The sequence below is a fragment of the Miniopterus schreibersii genome (assembly GCF_964146895.1).
Source record: "Miniopterus schreibersii genome assembly, chromosome: 18".
NCBI lineage: Eukaryota > Metazoa > Chordata > Mammalia > Chiroptera > Miniopteridae > Miniopterus > Miniopterus schreibersii.
Genome location: NC_138121.1, coordinates 29,804,070 through 29,825,889, shown reverse-complemented (window position 1 = coordinate 29,825,889; position 21,820 = coordinate 29,804,070). Strand labels below are relative to the sequence as shown.

The following is a 21,820-nucleotide window of genomic DNA, read 5'->3' as shown; positions in this document are numbered from 1 at the left end:
GGGCCCATTCTGTATTTTTTTCTTAATCCTCACTCAAGGTTATTTTTTCCATTGATTTTTAGAGAGGGAGGGACCCAGGGAGGGAGAGACAGAAACATCGATGTGAGAGAGACACATCGATTGGGTGCCTCCTACATGTACCCCAACTGGGGTGGAGATTGGGGATCAAACCTGTAGCCCAGGTATGTACACTTGACCAGGAATTGAACCTGTGACCCTTTGCTGCATGGGTCACGCTCTAACCCCTGAACCACACCAGCCAGCATTAGCCCCATTATATTTTATTTTATTATTTTATTTTTTTAAATTTATCTTTATTGACTTCAGAGAGAGGAAGGGAGAGATAGAGAGAGATAGAAACATCAATGATGAGAGTCATTGATTGGCCGCCCCCTGCATGCTCCCAACTGGGGATCAAGTCCGCAACCCGGGCATGTGCCCTGACCGGGAACTGAACCGCAATCTCTTGGATCCTAGGTCGATGCTCAACCACTGAGCCACGCCTGGCCGGGCAGCCCCATTGTATTTTAAAACCTATAGTTGAAGTAGTTAAAATAGAGAATGGGTTCAATGATAGAGAGTTGTGCACGAACACCTGAGGTGGCCTAGTGTTGGCAAGTATATTGAATCTCTAATAAAGGCAGCCCCACAGATCGAAGGTTTCAGCAATATATTGATTAGCAATTCTGAGGAAAAATCAGTATTGAGCCTTGCCTAATTCATGTACTAAAACACATTTCTATTGAGTGAAAGGATTGATTTGTATATATACATAAATAAGACCATGAAATCCTATATCCAGTCTTATCAAAACTGCTATTTACTCCTACACTAAGAATTTAGAAGGTTAAAAGAAATTTTTAAAAAATCATCTGCATGGCCCAGCCAGTGTTCCTCAGTGGTTGAGAGTTGACCTAGGAACCAAGAGCTTCATGGTTTGATTCCCAGTCAGGTTAGGGCACATGCCTGGGTTGCAGGCTTGATCCTCAGTGGGGGATGTGCAGGAGGCAGCTGATCCATGATGTTTCTCTCTCATCGCTGTTTCTATCTCCCTATCACTCTCCCTTCCTCTCTCGCTCTAAAAATCAATAAAAACATATTTTTTAAAAAATTATCTGTATGTAAAAAAATTAATAGAATAGGAAAAATATTTGCAGTAAATACAAAGTCAGGGTTTTAATTTTAGAAGTTAAGAAAGTTAATTTCAAATTGGAATGGACATATTAGAAGCAAAGTAGATAAATGGACAAAGGACATGAACAGACAATTCACACTAGAGGAATTAAGGCTTGCATACAAATATATGGAAAAATATTTAGTCTCAGTAACATATGCAAATTTACACAGTGAGATTTAAATTCTTTTGGCAAGTTTTAGAAAATTATTACGAATGTAGTCACAGGCTGGGGAAATGATTGGTGAAATGATCTTGTGTGGTATGCATATAGACCCACAAAATGTTCATACCATTGACTCAGCAGTTTGCCATCTGGTTGTCTGTTTTATAGGATTAATCCTAAAAGCAGAAGAGATTATTTGCACATAGATGTCCATTACAGGATTATTTATAACAGTGAAAATTGGGAGAAACCATAGTAAGGGAAATGGCTGACGAAACAGGTGTAACTGCTTGAGCCTTTACCTTATAACAGTTTTACTTTAAACACTCGGCAATGAAGCAGATTGTGTTTGTGTGCAGTGATAACTATAAGAACTGACGTACAAAACTAGAAAGAAGTTTTAAGAGTGTGCAGAGAGATGGGATAGTGGATGACTTAGTCCTTTAGTTTCTGTGTATTTGTAATATAGTTATAATACTTTTGTGGTGGGGCTCAGAGCAGTGTGTTTGATACATGGGTATATACCAGTGTGAAGTAAGTGGCTGGTTTAGTGACTTATTTTTCTCCTGAATGTTCTAACACAGGCCAAGCTGGCAGAGTGAGACAGAAAGAAGGACTTCTTTGCCGTCCTTTGAAATGCTGGGCTACGGGGAAGAAGAGGACACTGACTCGCACCTGTCATCCAGCTACAAGGAGTCGGGGAATGTCAGTGCTCATAAGAAAGAGGGAGGTCTTGGTGATGCCGTGTATACCACGCCACACAAAAATCAGGTGTCTGTCACATTCCAGAATTTCGTCTGCTCCTTGACATTAACTTATAGTAAATTGTGTACAGAAAATTGTGTATGAGTAAGGACTTTCTTTTCTCTCTTCTACCTTTGTTTTGGGGCTTATTTTTTTAATGTGTCATCTCGTTTCTATCTGGTTAGGCTAAAATTTAAAACTTTTCCTTTACTTTTCAAAGACAAACATCTTTATTTTTTCAGGGTAGATTTTCTTCCAATGCTAAGTAATCCTGTTCTTTTCTTTGACCCCAAAAGCTATTTTTTCTATCACTTTTCCAATATCAGTATGCAAAGTTGCAGCCTTTCTTTAAATCCATACCTGACAAAAGGAGTGTGGTCCTTTATCTCTATGGTAGCTGACATTGTTTGAGTGGTTACCGTAAATGAGTCTCTATTTCAAGCTCTTACATGTATTTACCTCCAACTGTCTCAGTGAGGTAGCTTCCATTTATGACCCTATCACATGTGGAAAACCGAGGTACGGAGAGGTTGAAGGAGCCCATTTCTCCACCACTGCCCAACTGCTATGGTTTAAACTCAGCTCTTGGGGTTTTGCAAACTGGATAGTGCCATTTCTTCAGTGGCAAAAGAAAGCACCGTAATTTCTTTTTCCTTTCTCTTTTTTCACCATCGTTACAACGTGTTAACATGGTGACTACACATACAGACTGGCAGCTCCAAAGTATATTCATATTGATTATGTTATGTTGATTACCCTCGACTATATTGGATCACATTTTAAATGATCTTAGGGAGCTTATTTTGAGGAATCCATATGTGAGTATTTCATGGGCTAACCATCACTTTCTAACATGTAGACTTTAACATGCAGAGTTGGGTTTCTCTACAGTAAGGAGCACTGGAGCAGGCAGAGAGCTCCCAGGAGCCCAGAGGAGGGTCCTCTGCAGAGCTCCCAAAGGCCAGGATGAAGCCCCACTGTCCTCAAATCTGCAACTTTCTGGTAGCATTTTGGACTGAGGTTAACAGATAGAGTTGTATCATTCAAATATTTTTAAATGAAGCTTGTGACCACATTTCCCTTAGAAGAAAGAGATTATAGTGACCTGCACAACCTCCTTTGTCGTTAGCAGGACAAATATTTTATTTTTTAGGCAGTCTGTCGTGATGCTTCTCGGAGCCATATGCAGAGGGAATTTTTTTATTTTAAAATTTGAACAGTAGAGCACAGCTAACAATCTGAAGGACTGGTGAGGCTGCAGAGGACTCTCTAACGCTGCTGGGAGTGTAGCTCGTACCACCACTTTGGAAAACTGTTTGGCACCATCTATTAAAGCTGAACGTGTGTGTTTTCTATAACCCAGCCCAAAAAAGAAAGTTGAAAAGTAGGAAGTATGATATACTAGTGTTATCATTCTTCAGAATGAGCAAGTGTTGACACCTTGCCTTGTTTTGCTTCAGATTTTTAAAATAAAATTACAGAGAAACTATTCATGGAAGGGTAAACTAGTTCTTTCTAGAAACTTCTGGAGGCCAAGAAATAGCGGGTATTCTTTTGCTGTTGCTGTTGAGGATTAGGGATGTCCCCTCTCTCTCCACAGTTTAAATTTTTTTTTTTTTATTTTATTTTGGTCACAAAGGTAATGCATGGATACACATTTCTTATAAAAACTTTTGATATTGCAAAAGCCCTCCTTGAAACCCTGCTGTTCCTATTCTGGTTCTCTCTCCAGGAGAGGCTTCTGTGGTCAGTTTGATGTCTGTATCATGTTTTTGTTTCTAATCCTCACCTGAGGATATGTTTTCATTGATTTTTTTCTTATTTTAGAGAGAGAGAAAGAGAAACATTGGTGTGAGAAACATCAGTCGGTTGCCTCCCATGCACACGCTAACCAGGGATCGAACCTGCAGCCTACATATGTGCCCTGACCAGGAGTTGAACCCACAACTCTTTGGTAGGAGGGGTGATGCTCTAACCACTGAGCAACACTGGTCAGGGCTTTTACCACGCTCTTGCCCAGACTTTACCCTGAGGGGGAGCTAGCTGGTACCTCCTGTTGCTCCACTGAATGTACTTTGGGTGGGGTTCTTCTGTTAGCACCATTAATATGAGAAGAGGCTTGTGGGGAGGTGACCGTCCCATCGTAGGCTGGACCTGTGCATGGTTAGCATTAATTACTGCTGGATCTCAGAGTCATCTCACTCTTATAGTCACATGAATCTGGACACTGCAGCTTCCTTGCCATGTTGTCAGGTTTTCCAGTACCTTGCTTTCATCTTCAGGTATTAGAATGCTTCTGATATCACAGACTAGTTTTGCATGTTTTGAACTTTATATGCACGAGATCATAGAACGTGTATTATTTTGTCTCTGACCACATTGTTAGGCATGTACAAATTTAAAATTATATCTTCCTGGTAAGCTGAACATTCTGTCACGATAAAGTCACCCTCTGTATCTCTAAAAATGTGTTTTGCCTTATGTCTGTTTCACCTGACACCCTCCATCTTTCTTTTGTTTGATATTTGCATAGTCTGTTTTTTCATTCCTTAATTTCAGTCTTTATATGTCCTTAAGTTTAGCTGTGCCTTATAAACAGTATATCGGTTTTTTAACAAGTTTTAAATATATAATATATAATTCACATTACACCCTTTTCATCTATTTAAAATATATAGTTCAGTGTAGCATGTAGTTTTGTTAACCAAGTTTGACAAAGTTTTCCTTTGTCTTTTTACTGAACTTTTTAGTCTTTTTGTATTTAATGTATATAAGGATATACTTGAATTTGAATTTGCCATCTTTATTTTTTCTATTTGTCCTGCTATTTTATATCTCTTTTTTTCCCCTCTTGCCTTCTTTTGGATTGGTGATTTTTTTCAGTTCTATTCTTCTCTCTACTAGTTTGCCAGTTATAGTTTTTTCTCTAATAATTACTCTAGAAATTATAGCATGTACATTTTACTCTTTAAAATCTCAGTTAGTATACCGCCCGGCAAGAGGATGAAGGAACCTAGGACAAGTGCTGCAGACAGATAAGGAAAGGCCGTTACGGCACCACCCATGTCTGCGCTGTGGATGGGCTGGCCTCCCTGCTGCTTCCTCTCCTTCAAGGCTCAAACAAGTTTTGTTTTAGTTGCCAAGGTTATTTCTATAATGGGAAGTATTTGGTAGTTTAAAAAAATGTTTTAAGTTAAAACTTTTAAATTAGAGTGTTGTTTTGAATATTGTCACAATTCTTTGGTTTATTTATTAATGTGTTAAATATACACAAAAGGTACATAAACCATAATTGTACAGCTCAGTGAATTTTTACAAAGTAGCCACCACCCAGATTTTTAAAACAAGAACTTTATTAGTACCCCACAAGTCCCTCTTTGTGACCGAGAAGAGGTCTACTTCCCCCAGAGGTAAACACTGCCCTAACTCCAAGAGTAGATTAGATCTTAGAAAATAACCTTAGATTAGTTTTGCCTATTCTGAAAATTCTGTGAATTTAATCACATAGTATGTATTCTTTGGGGCTTGGTGAGCCTTCAGTTACTGGGCACTCAGTAGTTAGTTTATCCCTGTTGCTGTATAATATCCCATTCTACAACTAAACATCCAAATACTTACTCATTTTACTGATGGTGGATATTTGGTTGTTTCCAGTTGGGGGCTGTTAGGAATAGTGCTGCTATTAACATTCATGGATATATGTATATACTTCTGGTGGGTATATACGGAGGAGTAGTATTTGTATCCTCAGCCTTAGTACTAGTAGATATTGCCCAACAGTTTTCCATAGTAGGGAATCTTTATGATGATATTTGAGTCCCCTTAGCATTTTTCACATTTCCTTGATAATAGTGAGTAGCTTACTATATCTTTGACGGGGTGAACAAGGCAGTTGGTTCCTAGGAGATGAAAACTGAGAGGTCATTTCTTTATTCTTCCTTCAAATGTGAGTAGAGTGCGAGATCCATCAGCTGAGTCACCTCGGAGCCCTGTACACTGAGCCTGGTGGCCTAACAGCCTTTGCTCTTGGCCCTGAACTGCTCCAGTGTATCTTGCTGGTTGGCGCTGCCACCTCCCCGCCAGCCTTGGGGATGGCCCTTCTTTGCGGGCAGCATAGCACAGCTGAGACAAGATGATCACATAAGTAAGATTTTGGTGAAGAATCAGGAGAGCAGACGGGAAGCCAAGCAGAGAGCACCAGGCTTAGCTTATTGTAGGCTTGGATTGCCTCCGTCCCCACTTCCCAGAGCCCCACCAGTGAGACTGTCTCCCGCTCCTCAGGGTGGTCCCATTCCTGGCCCACAGGTCTGTGAGAGACAGCACTGCAGCCCTGCCACCATCCACGATATCTACATAGGAGGTGCTCACAGACAGTGGAGGAGAGGGTTCTGTTTCACGAGGAAACAGCATTTACAGCGGACTCACATGTCCAGCCAACATATCGGACCTCAACCTCAAACAGTTGCCTGACTGAGGGTTCTCACAGGGCAGGTTGGCAGCTCTTGTCTCACATAGAAGTGATGACACAGTATCAGTGCCATGTTAGGGTAGTATTGGGGGCTGTGCACAGCAGGCCAGATGCAGCGCCTTTTTCTGGGTTTGTCCCTGGCAGGAAGGAGAAAGAAAGGCTGCCCAGGCAGCATGCGTGGGATTTGAAGTTCTGGGTCGCCTAAGTGTAGCTTGAATGTCATTGCCTTTGCCATGGGGCTTTTCCTGAGGAGCCCGCAGTTTCATCCCGCCCTGCCAGGTGTAGTCCTTTTGTATCTTGGAGAGGGAGGTGGCACTGGAGAAAGTGTGGAATAAGCCATTTGAGTTTACTGGGAGGACATTTGGTCATAAGTTTACTCCTTTGTCTCTTGTAACAAAAGGTTCCATTGTCACATGGGGTGGACACTGAAGATGAGGAAAATATTTCTGAGCAAGATGGGTTTCCAGACTCACCTCTTATACCACAGCGTACACAAGAAAAAGGTAAAAAAAGTAACCCACAAATTTTCAAATATTAAAAGCAGCTTGTGGCAATAAATGTTGGTTAACTTGGGAGAACATGTAGCCATTGCACCTCCATACTGTGATTTTGTTATTACAGGTAGGAATATTTCTGAATTTTATTTTCACTAAAGATAAGTTACTCCAGAGTCAGTTGCCTGGATGTTAGGTTGTGCTCACTTTGGAGTCCGTTTTGTTGGTTCTGTCAGTCGGCCTGAGAGCACACAGGGGAAGAGGGCTCAGCTCAGGCTCTGACGCTCTACACACTCTCCCGCCTGTTCCCCGGTGCCTGGTGTTGCAGGGGGTCGGTACCCAGTGGTCTCCACGGAATGGGTGAGGGGGGTTATCTGTCCTGTTCTCCATGCTATCTCCAGTGCTTGGAGCTGGGCCTGGCCCACTGTAAGCTGTCTCTAAAGATTTGTTGGATGAATGGGTGCATGGACATGTTTATAATACAACTATAACTACGTTGCCAACTGTCCATATATTTTGTCTGGTACTGTGAAAGAATTCAGGGTATTAGAGCAAAGGTGGGGAACACTTTTTAGTTTCCTAAGAGATGGCTTATATTTGAGAAGTGAGACAGCGAGCCTGGCATACAGTGGGCACCAATAACTGCTTTATCAGGACCCTCAGAGTTGCCTGGGCTCAAGGAGAGGTGACTGGGAAACAGAATGCCAGCCTAGTAATACCTGGGCAAGAAACACCAATTGGTTAGGTGGCATATTTTATCCCTATGGGAAAATCTCTCTGAATATTAAAGTCATGTAAAAAGTGTATTCCTTTTTTATTTTATGTTTTAAAAATATATCTTTATAGATTTCAGAGAGAGGAAGGGAGAGAAAGATAGAAACATCAATGATGAGCGAGTCATTGATGGGCTGCCTCCTGCACAACCCCACTGGGGATCAAGCCCACAAACTGGGCGTATGCCGTGACCGGGAATCGAACCGGGATCTCCTGGATCCTAGGTGGATGCTCAACCACTGAGCCATGCCAGCCAGGCTGTATTCCTTTTTTAATTATAGAAGTACTACTTTTGCACTATTAAAAAAAAAGGAAATGTATAAGTATATCAAGTTAAACACATAATTGTACTTCATAGATAATTAATTTTATTTTATTATTTTTTGTTGTTAATCCTCACCCGAGGATATTTTTCCCATTGATATTTTTAAAGAGAGCGAAAGGAAGGGAAGGAGGGGAAGAGAGAGAGACACATCGATTGGTTGCCTCCCACATGCACCCCAACTGGGGCCAAGCATTGAACCTGCTACCCTGGTGTGTGCCCTTGGCCAGGAACCGAACCCTTCACCCCTGGAAACCTGTTTTTCTTCATTTAATCCCTTGCCCTCCCCCAACTTTATTTTGTGAAGAATTTAAGGGGGACATAGAAGATTGCATTAAATATGAGAACAATAGATCTGATGTAACATTGTAAGATACCAGATCAAGACTATTGTGAAAGTTATTAAAAATGTAAATTATTTTTGTATCAGTTTAAACATTTGCTCATGAGAAATTTGTTCAGCTTACTGTGTGCCAGAAATGATGGAGCCACAGCCTTTACCCTCACATTCTAGTTGCGGGGGAGATGTGCAGAGGGCGAACTGCCTGGGTGCTGAGGCCAGTGGTAGAAGTGGGCGCAGAGACCCCAGAAGAGTCAGCATTGTACGCCAGTTGTAGAAACTAGCAGGGAGAAGAGGTTGTTAGGCTGGAAGGACCAGGTAGGATTTCATCTGGTGTCCCAGCCCAGGCTGCCTCAAAACACTTGACCAAAAGCAGGTTTGTTAATATTGAATGTCAACTTTAACTGGAAAAAATTTTTAAATTAAAATAAATTTTAAAAAGAAAAGGAAAAAAAAGCAGTTTGGTTAAAAATAGTGGATTAAGATGACTTTTTGGTCAAAAATATGCTCTTCTTTGATTAGTTGCTCAAGTGTTGGTAATTGTAATGAACCAGGAAGTAGATTTATAATCTTGTATGCATCTTTAAGCATTTTTGTCTCTTTTTCTGAATTCGGTACTTTTTTTCTATTTTTTGCATATTTGTTTCTAATTTATGTTTCAGCCAGTTATTTCTGCTCTGCAAATTGTGGAAAGTTAAAAGCAACCAACTTCTAAAAAGTTGAAAGTCCTACTTTTCACTATAACTGGGGGTACAGGCAAACTGTGTCATAAGGTCACCCTCTCCATGGAGGATCTTAGTCACAAATATGTATTTGTAAGTTGAAAATGAGTTACTGGGCAAGATTTGTTTTCATCTGTATCAATGAGGCAATTTGCTTCAAGGAACAACTCCTTTTCTGACCAAGTTGTATGCTACTTCCAGGGAGGGTAGGCTCAGCCCATTTGGGGAATAGCGGGTGGAAACTGTGGAGAGAGCACACGGGTGGGACTCTGTCAGAAAGGTGGGTAGGAGCCCCGCAGAGAAAGGGCTCAGAGTCACACTGAGGAGTTTGGCCTTGGTTCTGCAATCCTGCGAGCCACTGAAGGTGCTCAGGAGTGAGCAGGATAGCCTAAGATGAGCAGTTCGGAGTTGGGCTCCCCGCCTCACTGCGGGGCCAGCTTTCCAGGGGACCTTGCCAAGCCTGTTGCCGGTCCCTGCCTTGCTGGGTTCATCTGTAGAAGGTGAGTTTCTGATTGTTTGTACTCTCCTGAGTTGTCAAATGTCTTTATCTGCTTTTAAATTTTTTTCTCTTTTTTTAAAAAATCAGATGGTGACCATTCTGTTCTGAATTTAAAGGTAAGATTAGTTTTTTAAAAACTGGTTTTCTCAATAGATTGAATTTCTACCATAATTTTTAAAAGACTTTTGTCATTTGTGGGAGGAAAAACCTCCCTTAGGAGTTCTTTCCAATTGAATACAACTTTTTTTAAAATCCTCACCCAAGGACATGCTTAGAGAGGAAGGAAAGAGAGAGAGAAACATCAATCGGCTGCCTTCCCATACTCGCCCCAACTGGGGATCGGACCCACAACCCAGATATGTGTCCTGACTGGGAATTGAACTGGCAACCCTCTGTGCACAGGACAATGCTCAACCAACTGGGCCACTCTGGCTGGGCTGAATGTTTCTTTTTTAATACTTAAAAAACTTGAAGAAATTCATATTTTCCATAGTTTAAAAATGAAACTAATGTATTGAGAGGTTTGAAATCACACAATTTGTAGAATGACTAGAGAATACTAATTTGCAAACATGGAAATAGTTCTAACTTAAGTTTTGAATTGTGTGAGGTCATAGGAATTTAAAAACTAAACATTTCTTGGTAGAATTAATTTACAACCAAGTCTACTTTTTCAGTGGAAATTAGAAACTTAATATCAGACTGATGTGTAGTGGAAAAATGAACAAGAGTTCAAAGCTTTCCCTTTCCTCGAAGTTTTGTGTTGAAAGTGAGATCTTATATTCTTTCCTCAGCACCCTGAGAAACTGCTTCTCTGTAGGTTTTGGGGTCTTCTTGCATATCCCAGGAGAAAGGTTGCGTTGGAGTTTGCTTTGCGCATCTCTGTTCAGCACCTGGAGCCATGTCACATGCTTTAAGAATGTGAACTGATGGCCCGTTACCCACGGGACCTACATATAAAGACACAGTGACTGACTGAACCCGCAGACAAAACAGCAGAAAGAAGGTTTGAACAGAAGATGTTAACACTCTCAATTTATTGGGCTCATGGCTTTTTTCCCCTCTTAGGATGAAAAACCACCATTATGTGGAAAACCTCCACCGTCCCCAGGTATTTGCCTTTTGCCTTTGATTATGATGGAAAACTTATAGTTTTATAGACTACCCAGAATAATCTCATCTAAAATAAAGGTTTCTTTTTTCCCCTGTAAAAGCTGCTGCTTCTTTCCCATTACTGGAATTGGGAACAGGTAGCAATTGTTGAACTTCCGCCTTTGTCTCTAAAGAGAGGACACACACATTCAAACATTAGATGGTGGAAGTCTCCATGGGATGCACTCAGATCCTGGGTGCGGGGAGGGGTGTGACCAGCCGGGGGTGGGTGGCTGGAGGCATCTGTGGGACGTGCTTAGATGCTGGGAGGGTGGGTATATGCAGTAAGGGTTCTGCTCTGGGGCTGGAAGCAGAGTGTGAGGTCTAGAGATGTTTTCTGGGGTACTCTCCCCTATAATGTTCTTGGGAGCTTCAGTAGCTTTCAAAGTGAATTTTGTAAGTTTTGCCTGTTATGCTTCACATCACTATCCGAAAACCATATTGGGTAGCAAGACTTCAGTCTGTCCTCCATGTGGGATTGGCTTGACTTTCACCCATTTTGGTGCTCTCCTGTGGGAGTTTGCTAGGGCTCTAACTTCTGGCCCACAGGCTCATTCGTCATTGTATATATTCTGCCTCTCAGCCCACCCTTCAAATGTATGTACTAATCAAAATGTTCTTACCTGATTTCTATGAAGTATTGACAAGCATCTCTCTGAGAATATGAAATATGCTCACCCCAAAATCTTGTTTTTGTGCCCACCACTCTCTCCTCTGTAATTTGACGGGTGCTTCTCTTGGCTCAGACACTTACTTGGTGGTTTGAGTGTCCCTGTTGGTCTGCCTGGGGATGCTGTACCTGCTTACTGCAGGCTGCTCAGATGGAGAAACCAGCCAGGCTGCCAGTCATATTGCCTGTCTCCTGTGACTGACGGAGAAGGCAGGCTCTGTGGCCAGCCAGGAATTGTGGGGGTCCCTCGTACTTTTGGGATTCTCCAGCCCTTCGGTCCTGCCCTGCCTCTCAGACCTCAGTGCCTGTATGTACAGCCTGCCAAGGGGCATGCATCTCTGCCTGGCCCAGAGGGTTTGAGCCCCATCTGGTACTCTAACTGGATACTTTATCAGTCCTTTCTAGGCCACTTTAGTTCCTACCTGCCTGGGCGAATCACCCCCACCTTTTGTAGCTGACATATTTTAGGCTGCAGCTTCTGTCTTCGACCTAATCTCAACTGTTTTCTTTCTGGGACTCCTCATGGTCCCCCTCTTGTTCTTAGTGTAGCTGTAGAGTTACTCATTTCTTAGCCTTTCCTTTCATGTGCTAAGCACTGGATATATTTGTATCAGGGGTCAGAGGAGGTTATCTGGAGTCACAGTCCCCTCCCTAGCTTTTGCCTGCCCCCTGGGGTGTGTGCCAAATCTACTGTCTCGAGCCACCAGCCCTCCCACCCCTGTTTACCCACAGAAGCTCTGCTTCTGTCTCCACCTCCATTGGAGGCGTGCCTGGCCTGGGAACCTATTGTAGTTTTCACCTTTTTTGACCTCTGAGCATCTCTCTCCCTGGAACAGGGCTCTCTGCTTTCCTCCCATCTTTCTTGCTATTCCTTCTTACACTCCTTTGTGATCTCTGGTTTTCTCCTCTCCGTGGAGCCGTCAGGTCCTGCCCACGGGCTGGTGGCTCCCCTCTCTTTCAGCTGAGGCTGCCTTCGGAGCTTTGCGCCTGTGTCCTACACTGAGGGTATCTTCCCTTGTCCACTTGTTTCCTTGTCTGGCTAAGTGTCTTCCAAACTGCAGATCTTGATCTGCATCTCCCTGTTGAGCCCTGTGGGGTTTTAACCCCTGACTCTCTCTCATATACCCCCTCAGAGCCCCTCTGGGCTGGGCCTCATCATTCACTTTCTTTACTGCTGGCCTGAGGAAGTCACCTGAGAGCAGAGCCTCTTCTTTTCACACCTCTGCCTAAAAGTCTTTCTGGCTCCTGGTCCTCCACTCTGCATATTATGACATGCAAGGGCCTCCTCTGGTTCCTGCTTCCTCCTCTGTCACCTCTCTTCCTGTCACCCACTGTAGTCTCACCAGACCACCCATTCTTTCTTGTACAGCCCGTCTTCCCCAGGACCAAAGAACATGGCATGAGGCCTGACAGGAAGTAGTTGCTCACATGGTTTTTCAAATGAAGTCTTGTGTAATTTTGATGTAAAATTGTAAATGTCAGTGAACATTTTAAACCGGTTTCCCTGTACCTTTTCAGATATAACTGGTAAAACACGTCAACGATGTATAGAAATAACCAAAGAAAAGCTTGAGGAATTAAAAGAAGAAAATTTGCATCTGAATAGTACAAACCAAACCCTTACTCTTGAACTTAACATAGTAAAACAAGCAATGAAAGAACTACAATTAAAACTTAAGAGAAGAGAAAAAGGGAACAGAAAGGCGAAGGAGGCTGAGAACGCACCCTCCAAGGAAGGTGGGGACTGCGACCGTTTTCTAATTAAAGGAGCAAACAGGACTTCACTCATTTGCTTATTTATTTTGAGAGTTAATACTTTAGGTTGTAGTATTTGTTGATTTTAATGTTGATATTTTGTGTTACAATATTTTAGGTTATTTTATTAATATCCATATATTTGTTGAAATTTGATTTTATCTGCTATATCATTTTTGTTATGCTAAAGAAATTCTCATACTTCTGGGTTTGATGCTTAGGAAAGTAACTTTACATATATTTCATATCAGTTTTTATCCCACTGAGCAGCATATAAAAGCACCTTTTCACCACATATTTACCAATAATGAGGATTATATTTTTCTTGCTAATTTGATAGGCAAAAAAGAATCCCATTTTAGTTTACATTTCTTTTATTATTGATGAGCTTGAATATTTTTTTCATATCTTTGCAGGTCATTTTCTTTTTCTTTCATAAATTGTCCCACTTTAAAATATGTTTTTGTTGATTTTAGAGAGAGAGGAAGGGAGACAGAGAGATGGAAACATGAACATCAATTGGTTGCCTCCTGCATAGCCCCTACTGGGGATTGAGCCTGATCAGGGCTCCATTATATTCTTTATCCAGGTCTCTAATGTTAACCTCTTAGATAACAATAGTAAGGTTGTCCTGCTAAGAAATTAACATTGGTGTGTTACTTTTTTTTTAATCCTCACCCAAGGGTGTGTTTTTATTGTTGAGAGAGAGAGAGAGAGGGAGGGAGGGAGAAACATTGATCTGTTGCCTCGCATAAACACTCTGACTGGGGACTGAACCCAAAACCTAGGTATGTGCCCTGACTGGGAATTGAACCTGCAACCTTTTGGTGCATGGGATGACACTCCAACCAACTGAGCCACACCGGCCAGGGCTAAATTTTCCCAGTTTAAATTGAGATATTTGGCTTTTCTCATTGGTTTGTAGGAACTCTTTATGTATTAAGGATGTTAGCCTTTGTCATATATGTAATATTTTCTCAATTTGTTGATAATTTAATTAAATCTAAAGGATATTTTTCTTTTATGGCTTATGCCCTGGGTGTCATGTCCTTTTTAACCTCTAAGCTTATATAAATATTCACTGATTTTGTCTCTACATTTATCTATTTATATAAGGCCAATATTATTGCCTGAAGAAAGATGATCATTTTCTTCATATAGACCCTGCATATTTCTTGTCTTAAGCACACTTATTTCTAGATACTTTACATTATTTGTGTTATTACTTTGTGGGATCTATTTTCTATTATGTTTTCTAATATTTGGCAAGGTTATTTTAATAAATTTTCTATTCTGTATGATTTGCAAGGCAAATATTTATATGTCATTTGAAACAGCGACTTTTCCTTTTCAATCTAAAGTTTTTATTTTACCTTAATTAATTATACATGTAAAAATTTCCATAAACTTCCAAAGTGTTAACTATTTAGTGTTAAAAAACTTAAAAACTTATATTCATTTATATCTATGTATTTGTCACTCACTGGCTCTGTGAGCCTAAAACGGAAAAAAGGGCAGATGGTTAGCAACTTATATAAAATCCTAATCAATTTGATACAAGTTCTTATAGAATAATATTAATTTTTTCAGAAGTTGCTGCACCTGAATTACTTTATCTAAGAAAACAAGCTCAAGAACTGGTGGATGAAAATGATGGGTTGAAAATGACTGTCCATCGTTTGAATGTAGAACTGAGCAGATATCAAACAAAGTTCAGGCATTTATCCAAGGAAGAGGTAATGTTTCCAATTAAGAAAAATCAGTTTTTCAGATTTTTTGTTAGCCTTTCCTGTTGAGTTGATTTCCAACATGAGGGGTCCATATTAATTACAATTTGGAATAAAAAGATATACATGAAGCATAGTATTTCTAGGGACTTTTCTATTTCCTTCTTTTCCCTCCACTGCCTCCCCTCCTTTTCTCCCTTCCTCCCTCCCTTCCTTTCTTCCCTCCTTTTTCATAACAAAGGCAGTGAAGACTCTTTGTAAAAATTGGGACAATACAGAAGTATATATAATGTAAAAGAGTGAAAGTCCATGTCAGCTGCTCCATTCTCAGTCTTGTTCCTCAAGTTTACAACTATTATTTGTCTCAAAAGAAGGCAGACTAGCCCTAGCTGGTTTGCCTCAGTGGTTAGAGCATTGGCCTGCGGACTGAAGGGTCCCGGGTTTGATTCCAGCCAAGGGCATGTACTCGGTTGTAGGCTCGGTCCCCGGCCCTGGTCAGGGTGCATGCGGGAGGCAACCAGTTCACATCAATATTTCTCTCTGTCTCTCTTTCTCTCTCCCTTCCACTCTCTCTGAAAAGCAATGGGGGGAAAAAATCCTCAAGTGAGGATATAAAAAAAAAAAAAGAAGGCAGACTAGTTTATACAGACTCCAAATCACCTAACTCTAGTCAATGGGGCTTGCCTTCATGAGTCCCACACAGGTTTATAGCAAACAAAGAAACAGTTTTTAAATGGGCTCAGGAGCACTCCCCCAGTCCCTGCAGCTGTATACCCAGGCTCAGCACAAAGGAAGCAGGCAGAAATGTCCATCTCCCACTTTTTCTCTGAAAGGGGTATGACTGAATACTTTCCCAGCTGCTGCCTGAGAGTCCGGCTTCTCATCATCCTGTGTCTAGGTGCTTACTGCAGTCCCCCTCGTTGGGACACAGTGGGTCTTGGTACATCCTCACCTACTGGGAGCCACTAAGAACAAAGACAGTGAACAATCACAAAGGTTTGAAAGGCAACCAGGAACTCCAACTGGGCTGATTGATGAGGTTCATCTCCTATAAGAGACCATTCTGTCAAGACTGGGAGAGGAGGCTGCTTTATCTAATTAGCAAAACCAACTCAGAGGGTCAAGGAAAATGAAGAAAGAAAGGAATGTGTTTCAAACAAAAAACCAAAATTAATGTTCAGAAACCAGCCTAAATGAAGTGGAAATAAGTGATTTACTCAATAGAGAGTTAAAAAATAACAGTCATAAAAATGCCCATCAAGGGAGCGCTCCCTCTTGGGAGCACGCCCACATCTTTCTTCCCTCTCAGGTGTGCATCTCCTAAATTCTAAGGGTCTCCATGAGACTTGCTATCAGGGGAGCAATGGGCAGTGACAGCTTGTCCTGGGCTAACCCCCTGAGCCTGTCTCCAAGGCCCCCATTTCTCTGACTTTCCAATGAGCCAAAGAAGCCCTGGCTATGCTCTCTTCTGTTGCTTCTATTGTCAGCCCTTCCTTATTTCACTGTCCCTAGCTTTAACCAACATACTCTCAAAATAAAAAAATTTGAAAAAATATGCCAAGGTCAGGAAAGCAGTACATGAACAAGTGAGAATTTCAAGAGAGGTAGGAAATATAAAAAGGTACCAAACAAGTCATAAAGCTGAAGAATAGACTGTTTAGTGTGTACCAAGACCTACCAGTGATCCAACAAGGGGAATTGTAGTGAGCATGTAGGTGCAAGCTGATTGGAAGCTTAAAGTGAACTTGTAATTAGCTTAAAATAACTGTTACAAGATGTTTTATACAAGTTCATGATCATCACAAAGCAAACACCTATAGTAGATGTACACAAAAGAGAAAAAGAAAGGAATCAAGGATCAATGCATAGCACTACAGAAAATCATCAAATCACAAAGGAAGAGAGCCAGAAAGGCAGAAAGGAACTACGAACAGCCAGAAAACAACAAATGCCAATTAAAAAGTCCATACTTAATAATTACTTTAAATGAAAGGATGAAATTCTACAATCAAAAGACATAGAGTGGCAGAATGGATAAAAGAAAAAAAGACCCAACTGCATGCTGCCTACAAAAGACTCACTTCAGCTGTAAGGACTTAGACTGAAAGTGAAGGGATGGAAAAGTATATTAATGCAAATGGAAGCCAAAAGAAAGCTTATATCAGACAAAGTAGACTTTAAGTCAGAACTGTAAAAGAGACAAAGAAGGTTATTATATAATGATAAAGGAGTCAATTCATCAAGAGAATATGACAGTTGTAAATATGGACCCAGTATCGGAGCACCTAAATATATAAAGCAAATATTGACAAATGAAGGGAGAAATAGCAGTAATAGTAGGGGACATCAATACCCCAGCACTAGATAGATCATCAAGACAGAAACCACTAAGGACACATTGGACTTAAACTACATGTTAGACCAGACAGGCCTAATACAGAACTTTTCATCCAACAACAGCAGAATACACATTCGTCTCAAGTGCACGTGGAACATTCTCGAGGGTAGACCATACGTTAGGTCACAAAACAAGTCTATAAATTTAAGAAGATTGACATATCAAGCATCTTTTCTGACTACAATGTATGAAATTAGAAATCAATTACAAGAAGAAAACTGCAAAGTTTACAAATATGTGGACATTGAAGAAATGCAACTGAACAACCAGTGGGTCAAAAGAGAAATTAAAAAATACCTTGAGACAAATGAAGATGGAAGCACAGCATACCAAAATCTATGGGCTGCAGCAAAAGCAGTTCTAAAGGGAAATTTATAGCAATAAATACAAATGTTAAGAATAAATAAGTAAATAACCTAAGTTTACACCTCAAGGAACTAGAAAAAGAAGACCTTTAAATCTAAGTCCAAAATTAACGGAAGGAAGAAAATGAAAATCAGCAGAAATAAATGTAGAGACTAAAAAGACAACAGAACACATCAATGAAACTAAGAGCTGGTTTTTTGAAAAGACATAAATTTGACCAAGCTTTAGCTAGACTAAGGGAAAAAAAGATTCAAAATTAGAAATGAAAGAGGAGGCATTACAACTGATAGCACAAAAATACTAAGGATCATAAGAAACTCCTGTAAACAGTTATACCGCGCCCACAGAATACTGCATGGTATCACTTATATATGGACTTAAAAAAAAAATTGAACTCATAGAAAATAGGTAGAAGTTGAATATATTCTGTAGATTAGAATATAGTATATCACTGTTGAGTTCTTGGTTTTTATGATGGTAGTGTGGAGTAAGTGAAGGTTTTTCTTTTTAGGAAATATACACTGAAGTATTAAAGGAAAGGAGGCATTATATCTGCAAATTATTCTCAAACATTTCAAAAGAAATTTTTCATATATATGTATATATGTGCCTACACAATCTATAAAGGTGCATAGATTGCTGGTGCACAGTAGACTAAGAACATCTTAAGTCTTGAAATTGCAGTGTGTAGCTTAATTTGTCTTCAAAATGTGTTTTGTTCTTAGAGTATAAATGTTGAAGGCCTACCGTCAAAGGGCCCTATACCGCCCTGGCTGGTAAGTAAAAGTTATTTCATTTCAGGCCCACATTTTCTGGGCTATGTTTGAATAGCTATTCAGATCCATTCTAAATTAAGTGTATTTTCTCACCTTTTAAAAAATTTGCTGATTGTGTTTAGATGTAAGAAATATATTAACCTTCTTTACCCCATTATCTTCAGCTGGATAGAAAGTATCTGTCACCCTTGTTGCTGGCCTATGAAGACAGAATGAAAGAAAAAGATGAGCTCGTTGCCACCCTTCAGGTAGGTTGGCAGATGTGAGAAGAGACAAGGTTTATAAAAAGATAAGACCATTTCAAACTTTGAGTCCCTGTTCAAACATCTGATAGGTACTCAAATGTTTGTTAAAGGGAAGGAGAAAGGAAGGAGAGAGTGTAGCAGAGTAGGGGGGAGGGAAAGAGGAAGAGGGGAGGGAGGTTGGGAGTGATCGGTGGAGCAGGAGGGTGGGCAGGGTTAGATGGGGGAGGTTTGGAGGGACAGGGTGGTGCACTGGAAGTTTCCCAGACGGGCAGCCCCACATGGGCTGGGGTCTCGGGGTGCAGAGAAGGCATTTCTACCTGGGAGGAAGGCATTGCTACCAGAGAAGGCTTTTCTATATCCACCTGAAGATAATGGGGTAAAAAATAACAAGGGAGGCATTTCTTTCCTGGGACTCTGCAGCTGCAAACACCACTGTCAGAAGGGGTATTTGGGCAGACCAGGGAAGGTGGTAGGCCAGGGGTGTTTTACACAGACTTCTTAATTCCGTGAAGAGCCAACCCCAGGGAAGTCCAGCATTGAGCTGTTGGAAGCAGTGGGGAAGGGAGGATTTTATTCATTGCTGCCTTGCTCACCTCTGTTTTATGGGAATGGCTTCTGGCAGTGGAGCTCATTTGAGTTACACAGGAGACCAAGGCGCTGTGGGTGTTGTAGATGCATCCATGCCTTTCCATGCTGCATACTTCTGTGTACCTCATTTAAGTGGCCAAAGACATCTCTGGAATTGGAAGGATCCAGAAAGAGAAGTGTTGGTTTTTCTGGGATCCCCAGCTGGAAAGGTTGCTTAAGACTCACCCAGTCTGTTCTTATTACACTGTTCCACGTACATGGACCATGTAATGCAGTTAAATTTTTCCCCCCATTTATTTATTGATTTTAGAGAGAGGAAGAGGGAGAGAGAGAGAGACAAACATCGATTTTTGTTCCGCTTTTTTTTTTTTAATTGATTTTTTAGAGAGTGGGGAGGGAGAGGGATAGAGAGAGAGAAAGATTGATCGGCTGCCTCCTGTACATCACCTACTGTACATGCACTCCCGGCGTGTGCCCTGACCAGGAATCGAACCAGTGACCTCTTGGTTCATCACTTACTAATCTCTTGGAAAGTTCTTATTTTTATGTACAAAGTTCCGTTTTTTGCTCCAAAATCTTTAAACAAAGGGAAAATTACACTGTTTACCAGCATCTCTGCTTTTCTTATACCTTTTATTTTTTCAAGCGTTTGGCAGTTACAGAAAAATGTTATGAAATTAGGAATTGAATGTTTAAACCCTGAGGTTCGGTGTCCCTTGTGCTCAGCACTGGAGTTGTCTCGTGTTTTCTCACTAGACTGTGAGCTCCTCGAGGGCAGGCACTTGGTGCTGGTACTAAGTGTCCGGCTGCTGTTACTGTGAGACTTTGCTAAAAAGCTATTAGCGTTTGATTTTAGCCACAGCAACAGCACTAGAACTAAGAAATATAGAGGTGTGTGTGTGTGTGTGTATTACAATTTACATAAATTTTATTTCAGGAGGAAATGAGAATGTTCAGGATGCGCGTCCAAGAAGTGGTGAAGGAAAATAAAGAATTGCACCAACAGTTAAATAAGAGTAGTCCTGTTACCAGTGAGGAATGGCAAGTGGTGTTGTGTTTATGGTATTTTATTAATTACAAGATAATAGGAATAAACTTTATTAAATCATCAAATAGCCCTGACCAGTGTGGCTCAATAGTTAGAGTGTCAGCTTGAGCACCAGAGGGTCCTGGGTTTGATTCCAGGTCAAGGGCATGTACCTGGGTTGCAGGTTCGATCCCCAGCCCAGGTCAGGGCACGTGTGGGAAACAACCGATCGATCTGTCTCTGTCACTTCTCTCTCTCTCTCTCTGTCTCTCTCCCTCTGACCCCTCCCTCCCTTCCACTCTCTAAAAATCAATGGAAAAATATCCTCGTGTGAGGATTAACAACAAAAAAACAAAAAAACCCAAAACAAAAAACATGTCCAGATATTCATTCCCGACAACATCACTTACTTTCTTTTGGACTCGGACTGTCTCTGTAACCATTCAGCACCTGGGTGGCAGTATTTAATTTTGTGAATCACTTGTAGGCATCAGCTTCAGACTCAGGCAGAACTGGTTTTAGAGGAAAACAGGTTGTTGATAGAGCAGCTGGAGATTCAGCAAAGAAAAGCCAAGGACACCCACCAGGAGCGTCTCCAGGAAGGTGAGCTTCCTTTCCCTGAGTGATGGCAATGCTGTCATGTCGTTGTTCTGTCATTTTACACTGTACCCCCTTCTGGGGGGCCCCTTTCAAATGAAAAATTTTTTAAATCATGTTTTTTTAGAATATAGTTTTCTTTACTGAGATGCATCTGTTTATGTTACAACATATCCAGCCGTTACCCATAATGCATTGCTTGCTCTCTCTCGGACTCCAGTGTTGCTTTAATTATTCTATGTATTTTATAAATCAGTTGTAGGTGACAACATGAGGATCTATACAGGAATATTTTTGTTGAATGAATAAGTGGAAATATTTGGTCTCTAAACAGTTTCTCTGTGCTCTTGGTGCTCTTGCCCTTCCTTCAGAGCTGTGGGTGCTGGCAGAGGTTAAGTCTCTGTCAGACACTTTCATGAATGTCCCTCCCTGTCCCTAGGAGCCTCACAGTATAGAACAGTGGACTTTGGCGTGGCCAGATTGAGTCATTTCTTCCACTTTCATTAAAACCAAAATTTACAAACAAAGATAGTGGCATTGTTTCCTTTTGTTTTACTGATTTTTCTTTTCCCAGAAAAATAATACAGGACAGGAGGCCTAAATACAAGCTGTCTGAGTGAGCCAATGTAACTCCTTTGTTTTCCTTTCTGCGCCCCATTATTGAGCCCCTCCTCTTTCCGCACTGGAAGAGCTAACCTGGAAGTTAGCTGGAACCTCTGCCGTTGCTGAAGCTAGCTGGCTAGCACCCCCTTGTTTCTGGCAGCCAGGTCATGTTTAAAAGTGAGAGCATCTCTCAGAGTCTGACAGGAGTTTCCT

At 41.1% G+C, this 21,820-nt stretch overlaps 1 protein-coding gene across 3 annotated transcripts in view; it reads left to right on the top strand.

The window, feature by feature from the left end:
- Positions 1–21,820, top strand: part of CEP89 (centrosomal protein 89) — a 45,279-nt gene that overhangs the window by 10,607 nt on the left and 12,852 nt on the right. For 2 of the 3 annotated variants that reach the window (XM_081119698.1, XM_081119700.1), the window contains exons 4-13: positions 1,925–2,111; positions 6,953–7,055; positions 9,791–9,819; positions 10,772–10,814; positions 13,044–13,262; positions 14,871–15,016; positions 18,497–18,547; positions 18,712–18,795; positions 20,318–20,421; positions 20,895–21,010. In XM_081119698.1, coding sequence (XP_080975824.1) covers positions 1,925–2,111; positions 6,953–7,055; positions 9,791–9,819; positions 10,772–10,814; positions 13,044–13,262; positions 14,871–15,016; positions 18,497–18,547; positions 18,712–18,795; positions 20,318–20,421; positions 20,895–21,010 — 1,082 coding nt within the window. The remainder of the gene's footprint in view (positions 1–1,924; positions 2,112–6,952; positions 7,056–9,790; positions 9,820–10,771; positions 10,815–13,043; positions 13,263–14,870; positions 15,017–18,496; positions 18,548–18,711; positions 18,796–20,317; positions 20,422–20,894; positions 21,011–21,820) is intronic. The other variant, XM_081119699.1, reaches the window with a different exon arrangement.